Source organism: Sardina pilchardus, chromosome 5, assembly GCF_963854185.1.
Source record: "Sardina pilchardus chromosome 5, fSarPil1.1, whole genome shotgun sequence".
Lineage (NCBI taxonomy): Eukaryota > Metazoa > Chordata > Actinopteri > Clupeiformes > Clupeidae > Sardina > Sardina pilchardus.
The window spans coordinates 28823160-28837893 of record NC_084998.1 but is presented as its reverse complement, the minus strand read 5'-3'; the positions used below and the strand labels follow the sequence as shown (position 1 = coordinate 28837893).

The following is a 14734-nucleotide window of genomic DNA, read 5'->3' as shown; positions in this document are numbered from 1 at the left end:
TTGTTGTGGAACAGAACAGCTCATCAGAGTCATGTTTACCAAATGACATCACGTTTCTGAACTGTTAAATTCACCTCCTCAGCACGCACACATACTGTTCCCACAGCAAACCAGACTGATGCTCATTTACTGGTCAAACCTGCTACTATTGACTGTTGTCTTTGGGAAAATGCTAATATAATATGTTGTCTGTATGAGATATTATCCTCTGAGATATTCACAGTTGCCTATGGTCAATGCCTATGAGTAGTTTTGAAACCACCTGTATCAAAGCAATGTGATTCCTAAATACTGAAACATTGATCTGAGTGTTTTTATTTTCTTTTTTCACTTATTTGTGGCTGATTTGTTTGTTTTAATGGATTGAGCTATTGCTGTGTGCAGCAACCTTTGCCACCAACATTGTTTTGTGTTAAATTAAGTATATCTGTATCTGAATGTGTGTTTCACACCATTTAGAATAACAAGTAGTGAATCTGTATATTGATCAAGTGTTTATGAACATACTGCAGACTGACTTTGGTCTGAGTGTTTTTTTAATGTTTAAGTGTGTTTCATATAATAACAGAATGAATTTCCTTTAACCAATTTTAGTCTATGCCAGACTGTTAAAAACAACAACCTATCAACTACATTAATACCAAAATGTTGTTATATGTTCAACTACTTAAGAAATTATAAATGTTATATGTTTAGCACACGATGGCTATGACTAATCAATCCAGTGAAGGCTCTGCCCTGAATTATCAGCAGATGTTTAAGGTGGAACTGAATGAGGGCCCGCTGTCTAAACTTGTTGTGGTTATTCTCATGTCCATGCTGTTCACCTGCATCAACAGCATCATGTTTCATACTCTCTTGAGTAAGCCTGTGTTTAGAGAGCTGCCTCGCTATATCCTCTTTGCCCACATGCTCTGTAATGATAGTGTTCAGTTAGTGGTCTCCATGTTGCTCTATCTTTTGTCCTTGAATGTGCAACTGATTCCTAAAGCTACCTGTGCAGGAATATTGCTGGTAGGAGTGACAACATTTTGCAATGCTGCATTGAATCTGGCTCTGATGTCACTTGAGCGCTACATTGCTATTTGCTTTCCACTGAGACACAGTGAGATGGTGACACAAAAAACTGCAGCTATTTCTATTGTGTTCATCTGGCTCTTGAGTTTAATAAGTATTTCAATAGATTTTATTTATGGACTGATAATGAGTCCAGTGTCTTTTAGAGAACCCATGTTTTGTACTCGACAGAGGTTTTTTTTGTCACCATGGCAAAATGATGTGTTTCAGGGCTTCAACATATTTTTCTTTGTGACCGTAACAGCCATTTTGCTTTTTACCTACATTAATGTTGTGGTGGCAGCTCGTTCTGCCTCAGCAGATAAAGAATCTGCCAAGAAGGCTCATAAGACCATACTGCTCCATCTTGTCCAATTAGTTCTCTGTGTTAACACGTTTATTTTTGGAACCATAGAGAGAGCCCTGGCTATGGCCAGCAGTAGCAGCCTATTTTTCATGGATGTGCGCTACGTGAACTTTCTCTTTGTTCTCATTCTGCCTCGGTGCCTGAGCCCTCTGATTTACGGCCTGAGAGACGATGCTGTTCGGCCCTTATTCCTCTACTATGTCAGGTGTGGAACCCAAAAGGTCAAACCCTCTACTGTATAACTGAACACTTATGATAAATACCTTTGTGATTAAATGCAGCCATTTCAGTTCGTTGTTTCAGATTCCATGCATGCATATGTTATATATATATTTTTTTTTTAAGTATATTTTTTGGGCTTTTGTGCCTTTAATTTTGACAGGACAGTAGAGAGAGACAGGAAGCGAATGGGTGAGAGAGTCGGGGTGGGATCCGGAAAGGACCACGGGGCGGGAATCGAACCCGAATCGAATCGAATCGAATTTTTTTTTTCTTCTCACATCCAATATCCAACTGTAAATATCTTCAGAATACTGATAACTGGAAAGCTTGGTGTACATGTGCTGAGATGTTGGAAAATGACAACAACAAAAAAAAAACTAATTTTGAGAAGCCTTGAAACACAGCAAATGACATACATTCTCAGTCCACACTCTTCTTTGAACTTTCACGATTGCTTGTGGATACTAAGGAAGTGTCCATATTTGGATGGCATAACGTCATGCAGGAGAAACACAGCTTTCCAATGACACCACGCATGATATGTTTTGTATCACGGTCGCGGTAGTTTATGACACGTTAGAATGCTAACTTTTGGCGAATTTAGAAGAAATATACAGGCGTGATAAGACAAAAGGTAATGAAATAAACCTCTAAATGTGTAAATCAGACTTGATTTGACTTAATCAGACTAGTTGTCGTAGAAGTGTGAAAGAATACATGATAAGTTGGCAAACCGAAGCAAAATATGTTTATTCCTGCCGTGTCTCGTCTGGAGTAAAGGCTATGTCGCTGCTTATTGATAGCGCTTGTGGTTCAGCTGTGGGCACGCAATTAGCGGCAAAGACGGGCTTTGATGAGCGCTGTATCCTGAAGTGACAGCTTAGTAAATTCCACGCAATATGGCAAAGCAGCGTTCGCTGCATAGAACAACTCAGTATTAGCGCTTTATCCAGCCCTGACTTTTGGCCTTTGCTAGCTTCATCAAACTTTGCAAACTTAGTGTGATGTTGTTACAAATACGTGCGAGTGCATTTGACCGGCATAAAATCGGCATGTCTCAGACTGACCGGCCGGTCGCTGGTCATGGCCGATCACGTGAAAATCGGCCGAATCCGGTCACCAGCCGATCGATCGGTGCATGTCTAAACATTTTTACTTAAAGGAGACCCTATGCAACTTTTTCATAGTCATGAAATCGCTCAGAAATAGTTGTATTGCTTGACTCACCAGTTTAATCGAAAACAGTAATATTTCCTCCCGCCCCCAGTGTCCCTATCCGCTATTGCTACCTTGTAGTTTCTGCAGGAGACGATCGCTACTTGTTTACATCTGGAAGTCTGAGACGCGTAAGGAACAACAAGAACCACGCTTGCAATTTATATATTTATATATAGCCTATAGAATTGATGTATAAATATACACGCTAAAGCTGCCGGGGAAGCTCTGCTCTGCTTTGATAACAATCAACAGAATATGTGAGGTGGATAGTAAAATGTTGTAAACAGTAAGCAATGTAATGATAGTGGTTGATAGAATGCAATTAATCACCATAGTGTTAGATGGTGCTAGTCGACTATTAAAACAGTTACGGGATTACGGCAGAGGTTTATGATGAATGACAATGTTAACAAATTATTTTAAAACAGTATGGAGGTGAACTGAACACTGACACGTCAGACAAACACACAGCTAACATTTACTCAGTCTCTGTATAGCTAAGGTAGAGTATCACTACTGTGACGGTGGGTATGCGAACTGTCACAGGGGTATTGGCAAGTCCTCTTAAGCCCTGATGCCAAACCCAAAACAGCCTTCAGCACACCCAGTGGGCACTGGCAGTACAGATTCCTCCCTGTTGGGATCCATGGGGCCCCAGCTTCTTTTCAGAGGATGATGGATCAGATCCTCACTCCACACCTTGAGTATGCCACCGCAGAGAGCTGGTCCGATTACGTCCTGAGGCTTAGGAAAGTTCTGGCTGCCCTCTGCCAAGCAGGCCTGACAGTTAACCCAGCCAAATGCCACCTTAGGCTCACAGAGGCTCTTGGCACTTCAATATTTTCAATTCACTGTCGAGCATCACCTGGGTACTGCCAATGGCCGCGTTTCCCAAACGCGATCTTCCTTAACCCTATGAGCCCGACAGACGCAAAGTGCGTCAAAAAACGCACACATTTTCTTTGTTACATTGCTCCGCTATTATTAGTCACAGCGAGATGAAAGGAAAGGAAAGAGCAGAACCGGGGCTTTCCAACGATACTAGACACTTGTCTGTACGATGAAGTATGAAAATAAAATAAAATGATGAAGTTAAATCAAAGTATATCATATTTACAGTCTATAATTGCTCTGCGTTCACCGGCGCATCCAGAACTCTCGCTTGAATTACTCGCGGACCACGCATCGCACAGACGTGACACGCATATCAAATGAAAGAGGAGAAGCAGAGCTTTGCATTGATACCAAATACATCGATCATTTCGTATGATAACATCAGACGAAGTTACAAACAAATAATAATGTCATATAGCCTTGGCTACCTTTACTCTCGTTTGGCACGCATGTCGGATGAAAGAGGAGAGCTAGAGCTATCCACAGATACCAAATACAACCTTCTAGGCCATAAAACAGACGAAGTGACAGCAAAATAATAACTTCATTTAGCTCCACTTACCTCGTGTTTTTGTGTGGCATAATAGCCTATGTTCATAATCCAATGTTATCATGTGTTTCTCTATGACAAGTCACGTTCATAACATGGTTTTGAGATCCTAGCAAACTCCTGTATGGTATCCAATTCAAGACTCATATTGCATCCAAATTTGTTTGACAAATAAACACTTTTTGCCTTTACTTTGTTCATTGCAATGCAGTAAAACAAATATTATAGAGAATCATCATCTGTGCACGTCATGTGTGCTACTGCAAACAAGTCACGTCAGATCAGCTAGTGTCACAAATATGGAGCGCAAAAAGTGGCAAAAAGTCATTTTTTCCATTTATTTCTGGAAGGCACATACCACATATTTCTGTAAATTGCTCAGCCTCAAAGTATACCTCCACCATGGTTCTTATATTGCCGTGTTCAGGACAGTTAGGCCTACATAACCATGTAAGTTTCGTCGAGATGTGAGCTTGCTGTGGTGAGATACACGTCAACATGTAAGAATTTGCATAGTACGCTTTTCAATTTTTTATTATTTAAAAATCTAAATCAAATCAATGCAAGTATTTACACATGATATTGTGGCAGATCTGGATAGCCTAGACTGTGCTGAAAAAAACTATATGTAGCATGTGTGAATGGCACTTACAATGACCAGGATAAATGCTTCTAACTAGCGGTAGTGAAAATGCCCTTAAAACAGCTTAGCGCTCATAGGGTTAAGGACTTAAGAAGGCTCCAAAGAAGGAATCACTAAGATACGTGTGTTTCCCAAACGCGTTCTTAACTGCCTTCTTAGGAGAATCTTAAGGCGAGACACGCCTCGCTGCAGGTGCAGGTGGTTATTGCGGGCCGCCTTAAGCCTCCCCGCATGCGGACACCGGGCCTTGCTGGTTGGCATACGGGGACAAGGCTTGGTTGGGCGGGGACAGGACACGGCTGTGTGGGGTCATCCTCTCTTGTGGGCGTATATGTCCCTGCTCCGCTCACGGATGGCTCCTCTTCCTAACTTTCTGAGAGGCCTTCGTCCTCCTCAACATCAATGCCCCCTGTGATGCCTTCAGGGGCCGTCTTCCCAATTATGGACAGGACTTTTTCTATCGGGAGTGAGGGTCATCCCGCTCGGTGCTCTTTCGCACACTCACCCAGTCACGTAGGGTACATGGGCTGGAGGGTGACATGTTCTCCGCTATGGCCTGCCATGCACGGTTCTTCACAGTGAAATTTGTTTTTCCATTGGTTTCACCAAATAAAACTCCTCCCCCATTATGCTTTGTGTTGTAAGGATCATTTTGCATTGAAATGAGTGTAATTCAGGGTATGTGCGAGTTTACTCATATAGCGTCACACACAAAGTGAACAACCGCTTTTCATATAGACCAACAACGAAGTGAAGTTTGACTTTTTTGAATCATGACTATTTCTGTAACATAGCGGAGTAGGTGTGGCAGACCAACTGACTGCAAATCTACATGCGTACCCAGGTGTGAGTGCTTCCTTGTTTCGGCACGCAATGTCAAACGGCTTGCCACTGCAAAGAAGTATGTCTGTCTGTCTGTCTCTCTCTCTCTGTAGGCGTTTTTCCACCAAGAACGAACCTGGTGTTGAACTGGTGCCATTCAGAATTCTTTGAACCGTGGCGCTATCTAGTGAACCAGCCCGCATTTACACAGTTCTAAACCGAACCAAGGATGTGTCATCAACAATGGGTGGTGCATGCAAAAGCAAAAGTTAATGAGATGCATAAACGGGAGAGTGATATGACCTGTTCTCCCATAAAAAACGGCAGAAAATATCTGTTTAAAATGCTAGTCAACGTCAGCAGTACAATGCCCCTCTGAATTGCGCAATGACACACCCACTCCGGTTCGCAGGGAAAAAAAAGTATTTTTTGGTTCGACTTCCGAACCAAGGTGCCACATTCCGAACCGGATTTTGTTTGGTGAAAACACGACGAACGGTTCAAATGTTGGTTCGGGATCGGGAACGGAGCTGGTTCTCTGTCAGTGGAAAAGGGCCCTATGAGAGACAGAACCAGTTCTGGTTCTGACTGCTCTCTGGTTCTGGATCTGGTTCTGAGAGCAGTCAGAACCAGAACTGGTTCTATTTATTTATTTATTTCAGCCTTCAGGTCTGACAGTTGATATGGGTGGTGTGGTGGTTGTGGGTTTATGGTTGACTGCTTGGTGACTGATGGTGAAGGGGTAGGGGCTGTGGGTGTTGGACCTCAGAAGGGTGTCGTCCTCTGGATGTTCCTCCTCATCATCCACAGGAGGCGGCTCACCTGCACCAACGCTAACTGCGATGTTGTGCAGCATGGCGGTGACAACAATCACGCGGCAACACTTGCGTGGAGACAAGCGCAGCCCCCCCGACGAACGATGAAGGCACCTGTAGCGGGACTTCCACATGCCAAACACCCGTTCAACCCTCGTCCTGGTGCGTGTGTGGGCCTCATTTAACCTCTCCACCTGTGGTGTTACTGGGTTGGTTACCGGTGTGACGAGGTAACTCCGGAGAGGGTAGCCACTGTCCCCTAGGACGACACTCCGACCAAACTCTCCTCTGCCAGCCTTCTGCCCCACAGCGGAGTTGGCCCAAATTAAGCTGTCGTGTGTGCCTCCTGGCCACCTGACGACGATGTCAGTGATGAGGTCGTTGTGGTCCACCACCACTTGAGTGTTGATGGCAGCGTAGTGCTTCCTGCTGATCCAGCACAGATCCACCAGGGAATGAGGGTGCCGTCCACCACACTGATCACCCGGGGGATCCCAGCCACTGCGTGGAACCCCTGATGGACCTGGCGGACCTCGTCCCGTGTGGTGGGCATCTTAATGTGGGACAGCTGCCACACTCCGGGACACAGACGCCTTGCTGAGACCGGTGCCGTCCCCCACCACCTCCAGGAAGCTCCAGGAAGCTCCCCAGCCAGGAGCTGCACCTCCGAGCTGAGAGCAAAATTACGGCGGGTTGCTCTCTGGATGTGTGGAGTCACCAGAGTGACCAGCTGTCGGATGGTCGCACGGGGCAGCCGGTACTTCTCCTGAACAGCCCGGTCTGACAGCACGTCGATTGGAGAGAAGTGCTGACGCACGTATGCATTGAAATAAACTGTTTGGCTTCGAGCTCGGCAACGCTGTTGATTGGCAGCGAGAATGTGCTGTATTGCAGCCATGGATCTGTTTCGACCTCACTCTGACCGTCACTACGGTCTAAAAAGGAATGATCACCTTCGTTCTGCCTATCACCGAGACCATATGTCAAAATAGTCATGTCCATGACCTCCGGAAGCAGAACGACTTGCGTTAATAAATAGCAGAGAATGCTCCCAGGTCAGTCTCCTTCTCCTTCTCGCCTCAGAGACCTGTGTTGTGAGTATTGAAGAGACTCCGAAAGGTAAGACTTTACACTACTAACGTAATTCGCTACCTACGTGGTACGGGTGCATATTTTTGCCCCCGAGAATTGGAGTGGTGTGTTTCTTTTGTCAGCTGAGCTAGCTGTTTTCTAGCTTAGATTGCTGTTTGTTTAGCGCTAGTTCCGGTATTTTGTGTTGTTTATACTGTGTATACGCCTGTTCGCAGCCGTGGGCTTTGTGCGAGCCCACTATAGGTGCGTTTGCGCACTGGTGTGGGCCGCCGTGCGGTCTTCTGTGCTTTGTTGTCGTTGCAGCCGAAGTTTTTCGTAAGTCTGCCTGTTATCTCTTGTGTGTTACTGCATTGGGCAGCCAGATTTTGTGTTGGCCTGTCAGTTTGCTGCAGGCCACCTAGCGCTGTAGTTTATTGTTTGTTTATATTATTACACGGTAAGTAGTTACGTTGTTGTACTATTGTGTCACTCTAGCCTGCTTGTGCAGTGAGAGGTTTAGTGTTTACATTGTTGCACGGTAAGTAATTACGTTGCTGTGCTATTTTGTGTTCCTCTAGCCTGCTTGTGCAGTGAGAGGTTTAGTGTTTATTTTGTTGCACGGTTAGTAATACCGTTGCTGTCATATTTTGTGTTACTCTAGCCTGCTTGTGCAGTGAGAGGTTTATTGTTGGTTGCACGGTAAGTAATTCCGTTGCTGTCATATTGTGTTACTTTAGCCTGCTTGTGCAGTGAGGAGTTTATTATTTATTGTAGCGCGGTAAGTAGTCACGTTGCTGTAATATTTTCTGTTACTCTAGCCTGCTTGTGCAGTGAGGAGTTTATTATTTATTGTAGCACGGTAAGTAATCACGTTGCTGAGATATTTTCTGTTACTATAGCCTGCTTGTGCAGTGGTTTATTATTTGAGTGTACCTGGATTTATTTCTGGGGTGTTCTCTGTTGTTGTATAGCCTGTTTTTTGGCTTTATTTTGTGCTGTTACTGTGTGCTTCTTGTTTGATCGCTGCAGTGCTCCTCTGTGTCGCCTCCCCTGCCACGCCCTATACCCCTGTCCGCAGCTGGTGGGGCTAGTGTGCGCCTGCTAGGTGTATTCGTGCGCTGGTGCGGGCCACCTCTCTGGTTCTGTGGCACCCTAGACCGCTGTTCGCAGACGGTGGGGCTAGTGTGCGCCTGCTAGGTGCATTCGTGCGCTGGTGCGGGCCACCGGAATACCCTGGTGGACTAATCGAGGAGGGCTCCAGGCATCAACACCGCCTAGGCTTCTTGGGCCTGCGATGGCTTCACACTGCTGCAGGATCTGCAGCGCCTCCATGAGTGCCAGTGATGGGCACAGGGAGTGCCCCATGTGTCTTGGGGCTACACACGTCCTGGAGGACGTCGACCACCCCTGCAGCGCTGCCTGCGACCTCTCCAGGGGTGAAAGGCAACGCCGGGCCGCCCTGATATGCGGCCACGTGCATGAGGGCCGACGGGAGAGGCGACGTTCCCCTGTCCAGCCACTCCCTTTCAGCGGGCATGGCCGTAAGCACACTCACAAGCGGGACCGACAGCGTGGGTCCCCCCACAGGCCGTCCCAGAGAGCTGCACCCACTCCGGCTGAGCGTCCGGCTGAGCGACCGGCTGAGCGACCGGCTGAGCGTCCGGCTGAGCGTCCTGCTGAGCATCTGGCGACAGCTGCAGTGACCGAGGGTGGTAGCGCGGAGTCGCTCCAGATCCTCTCTGCTCTCCAGGCTCTGGCACAGAAGATGGACAGGCTGGTAGATCGCCAGGCCTCTTCTCAAGACACCCTGCCCCCTGGCCAGGAGGGCGCCCTCTCATCCAGGCCTGAGAGCCATGGTGAGGAGGAGGAACGGGGCAATGCGGATGTGCTATCCCTCTATGCTCCCCGAACGGAGTCAGACCACACAGGAGACGACCCCATGGGCGATCTGCAGACGGGCTCTGCAGTGCTGGGTGACAGCTCCGTGGGGGCGGGAGAGGTCCCCGTCAGCTCCCTGATGTCACTGGTGCTGAGCGCTGCGAACATCATGGGCCTTGAGGCGCCCACACCTGCTCCGGCTCCCATGGTAGGTATCTGGGAGGGCATCCCTTGTGCTACCCCACCACCCCCCGTGCCGGTGCCGCCTGACTACACGGCAATGCTGAGGTCGTCATGGGGTAAGTTGACACAGCGCCCGCAGTTCAATGCAGGCTGCCGCCAGCTAGCAACGGCCACCTTCCCCGGTGAAGACTGGACTCGGGGACATGCCACCGGTCGAACAGTCAATGGCCTCGTTGACATCTCTGGGCCTCACTGGTGTGTCACCCAATCCACGCTGCCCCCGCAGGGAGTGCGCGAAGACGGACCGCCTGGCCACTCGTACTTTTAATGCAGCAGCACGAGCGGTCCGGATGGGTAACGCTCTGGCCATTACACTGGCGTCGCTTCGCAAGACGCTGAGTCGAGACGACCAGGACGCCAGGGCCCTGCTGGATGCAGCTCTGTCATCCCACGCCCAGCTGACACGTGATGTGGGAGATGCTATGGGTTCCGCGGTGTTGTGCCGCAGGCAGGTTTGGCTGGCACAGACCTCCCTGCCAGAGCCTATCAAGCAGGAGCTGCTGAATCTCCCAGTTGTCCCTGGGCATGTTTTCCACCCAGGATCCCAGGAGGTGCTCGACCGCGCTGAACGTGCTGCAGCGTCGAGGGAAGCTGTCCAGCATGTGTGCCGTAGGCCTGCCTCAACGGTCAGCGTTGGTCAACCGTCTGTAGGCGGTTATAGGCCGCGGCTGCCGGCCTGGCCTTCGCCCAGGGGTAATATCCCACAGGCCTCTGGTGACTGGCAATTTTGTCCACCTGACCAGAGATCGGCCCCATATTCCCATTCCAGGGGTAGAGGGGGTCAACAGTGAGGCACAGGTAGGGGTGCGGGCCGCAGTGGCGGTCCCACATAGCATTCCCGCATAGCATTCCATGGGTGCCCGTCGATTGTCCTTCCCAGTTGTCACGGACCTCCTGGGAGGGGATTGACCCAGACCCTTGGGTCGTAGCCACGGTGGCTCGTGGTTGCCGATTGCAATTTTGACGGCGCCCCCCGGTGTTTTCAGGGGTCAAGGTAACGTCCTACAAGACCCTTTTTTAATGTCAGTATTTGCCAAAGAGGTTCAAGAGTTGCTTCTGGGTTCTTTCATTCTTCCCGAGAGGGACGGCGGTCTTCGGCCCGTTCTCAGGCCCTTGAATTGTTATCTCAAGGTGCTGCCCTTCAAGATGGCCCACTCCCACTACCACTAACGTAATTCGCTACCTACGTGGTACGGGTGCATATTTTTGCCCCCGAGAATTGGAGTGGTGTGTTTCTTTTGTCAGCTGAGCTAGCTGTTTTCTAGCTTAGATTGCTGTTTGTTTAGCGCTAGTTCCGGTATTTTGTGTTGTTTATACTGTGTATACGCCTGTTCGCAGCCGTGGGCTTTGTGCGAGCCCACTATAGGTGCGTTTGCGCACTGGTGTGGGCCGCCGTGCGGTCTTCTGTGCTTTGTTGTCGTTGCAGCCGAAGTTTTTCGTAAGTCTGCCTGTTATCTCTTGTGTGTTACTGCATTGGGCAGCCAGATTTTGTGTTGGCCTGTCAGTTTGCTGCAGGCCACCTAGCGCTGTAGTTTATTGTTTGTTTATATTATTACACGGTAAGTAGTTACGTTGTTGTACTATTGTGTCACTCTAGCCTGCTTGTGCAGTGAGAGGTTTAGTGTTTACATTGTTGCACGGTAAGTAATTACGTTGCTGTGCTATTTTGTGTTCCTCTAGCCTGCTTGTGCAGTGAGAGGTTTAGTGTTTATTTTGTTGCACGGTTAGTAATACCGTTGCTGTCATATTTTGTGTTACTCTAGCCTGCTTGTGCAGTGAGAGGTTTATTGTTGGTTGCACGGTAAGTAATTCCGTTGCTGTCATATTGTGTTACTTTAGCCTGCTTGTGCAGTGAGGAGTTTATTATTTATTGTAGCGCGGTAAGTAGTCACGTTGCTGTAATATTTTCTGTTACTCTAGCCTGCTTGTGCAGTGAGGAGTTTATTATTTATTGTAGCACGGTAAGTAATCACGTTGCTGAGATATTTTCTGTTACTATAGCCTGCTTGTGCAGTGGTTTATTATTTGAGTGTACCTGGATTTATTTCTGGGGTGTTCTCTGTTGTTGTATAGCCTGTTTTTTGGCTTTATTTTGTGCTGTTACTGTGTGCTTCTTGTTTGATCGCTGCAGTGCTCCTCTGTGTCGCCTCCCCTGCCACGCCCTATACCCCTGTCCGCAGCTGGTGGGGCTAGTGTGCGCCTGCTAGGTGTATTCGTGCGCTGGTGCGGGCCACCTCTCTGGTTCTGTGGCACCCTAGACCGCTGTTCGCAGACGGTGGGGCTAGTGTGCGCCTGCTAGGTGCATTCGTGCGCTGGTGCGGGCCACCGGAATACCCTGGTGGACTAATCGAGGAGGGCTCCAGGCATCAACACCGCCTAGGCTTCTTGGGCCTGCGATGGCTTCACACTGCTGCAGGATCTGCAGCGCCTCCATGAGTGCCAGTGATGGGCACAGGGAGTGCCCCATGTGTCTTGGGGCTACACACGTCCTGGAGGACGTCGACCACCCCTGCAGCGCTGCCTGCGACCTCTCCAGGGGTGAAAGGCAACGCCGGGCCGCCCTGATATGCGGCCACGTGCATGAGGGCCGACGGGAGAGGCGACGTTCCCCTGTCCAGCCACTCCCTTTCAGCGGGCATGGCCGTAAGCACACTCACAAGCGGGACCGACAGCGTGGGTCCCCCCACAGGCCGTCCCAGAGAGCTGCACCCACTCCGGCTGAGCGTCCGGCTGAGCGACCGGCTGAGCGACCGGCTGAGCGACCGGCTGAGCGTCCGGCTGAGCGTCCTGCTGAGCATCTGGCGACAGCTGCAGTGACCGAGGGTGGTAGCGCGGAGTCGCTCCAGATCCTCTCTGCTCTCCAGGCTCTGGCACAGAAGATGGACAGGCTGGTAGATCGCCAGGCCTCTTCTCAAGACACCCTGCCCCCTGGCCAGGAGGGCGCCCTCTCATCCAGGCCTGAGAGCCATGGTGAGGAGGAGGAACGGGGCAATGCGGATGTGCTATCCCTCTATGCTCCCCGAACGGAGTCAGACCACACAGGAGACGACCCCATGGGCGATCTGCAGACGGGCTCTGCAGTGCTGGGTGACAGCTCCGTGGGGGCGGGAGAGGTCCCCGTCAGCTCCCTGATGTCACTGGTGCTGAGCGCTGCGAACATCATGGGCCTTGAGGCGCCCACACCTGCTCCGGCTCCCATGGTAGGTATCTGGGAGGGCATCCCTTGTGCTACCCCACCACCCCCCGTGCCGGTGCCGCCTGACTACACGGCAATGCTGAGGTCGTCATGGGGTAAGTTGACACAGCGCCCGCAGTTCAATGCAGGCTGCCGCCAGCTAGCAACGGCCACCTTCCCCGGTGAAGACTGGACTCGGGGACATGCCACCGGTCGAACAGTCAATGGCCTCGTTGACATCTCTGGGCCTCACTGGTGTGTCACCCAATCCACGCTGCCCCCGCAGGGAGTGCGCGAAGACGGACCGCCTGGCCACTCGTACTTTTAATGCAGCAGCACGAGCGGTCCGGATGGGTAACGCTCTGGCCATTACACTGGCGTCGCTTCGCAAGACGCTGAGTCGAGACGACCAGGACGCCAGGGCCCTGCTGGATGCAGCTCTGTCATCCCACGCCCAGCTGACACGTGATGTGGGAGATGCTATGGGTTCCGCGGTGTTGTGCCGCAGGCAGGTTTGGCTGGCACAGACCTCCCTGCCAGAGCCTATCAAGCAGGAGCTGCTGAATCTCCCAGTTGTCCCTGGGCATGTTTTCCACCCAGGATCCCAGGAGGTGCTCGACCGCGCTGAACGTGCTGCAGCGTCGAGGGAAGCTGTCCAGCATGTGTGCCGTAGGCCTGCCTCAACGGTCAGCGTTGGTCAACCGTCTGTAGGCGGTTATAGGCCGCGGCTGCCGGCCTGGCCTTCGCCCAGGGGTAATATCCCACAGGCCTCTGGTGACTGGCAATTTTGTCCACCTGACCAGAGATCGGCCCCATATTCCCATTCCAGGGGTAGAGGGGGTCAACAGTGAGGCACAGGTAGGGGTGCGGGCCGCAGTGGCGGTCCCACATAGCATTCCCGCATAGCATTCCATGGGTGCCCGTCGATTGTCCTTCCCAGTTGTCACGGACCTCCTGGGAGGGGATTGACCCAGACCCTTGGGTCGTAGCCACGGTGGCTCGTGGTTGCCGATTGCAATTTTGACGGCGCCCCCCGGTGTTTTCAGGGGTCAAGGTAACGTCCTACAAGACCCTTTTTTAATGTCAGTATTTGCCAAAGAGGTTCAAGAGTTGCTTCTGGGTTCTTTCATTCTTCCCGAGAGGGACGGCGGTCTTCGGCCCGTTCTCAGGCCCTTGAATTGTTATCTCAAGGTGCTGCCCTTCAAGATGGCCCACATTTAATTCTTGGGCTTCAGTCAACCATATGAAGGCCGACCTGCAACCCCGCCAACAGGCGAAGTTCCTTGGTGTCCTTCTCGACTCAGTCGGCATGGCGGCGTCTCTCACTCCACGGAGAGCAGACCGCTTGCTCGGCATGCTGGGTCATTTCAGCTTGGTCGGTCTCGTGACCGCTCACAGGGTCCAGAAGCTGCTGGGTTTGATGTCTGCAGCAGCAGCGGTAGTTTCTCTTGGCCTGCTGAGGGCACGCCCCCTGCAGTGCTGGTTCAATGCCTTCTGTCTTCACCCGAAGAGCGACAGGCAGGTGATGTTGCGTGTGTCCCGGGCTTGCATTCGAGCCCTGCACCCTTTGAGGGACAGGGAGTTCTTTCTCAGAGGTGTCCCACTGGGGGGCCTTCCCCACAGGAGACCGGTCATTTCGACAGACGTGTCCCTGATGGTGAGGGGCATGTGGCAGCCCCCATGGACGTTGGAGCACATCAACGTCCTCGAACTGAAGGCCATCCATCTTGCCTTGCAGAGATTCCTGCCGGTGTTGCAACACCAACACCTTCTCGTGAGT

General features: G+C 50.5%; 1 protein-coding gene across 1 annotated transcript; it reads left to right on the top strand.

Annotated features, from left to right (window-relative positions):
- Window positions 1-702: 702 nt before the first annotated feature.
- LOC134080879 (odorant receptor 131-2-like) lies at window positions 703-1665 on the top strand. The gene has a single exon (XM_062537490.1). The coding sequence runs from the start codon at window positions 703-705 to the stop codon at window positions 1663-1665; it is 963 nt and encodes a 320-aa protein (XP_062393474.1).
- Window positions 1666-14734: the final 13069 nt, after the last annotated feature.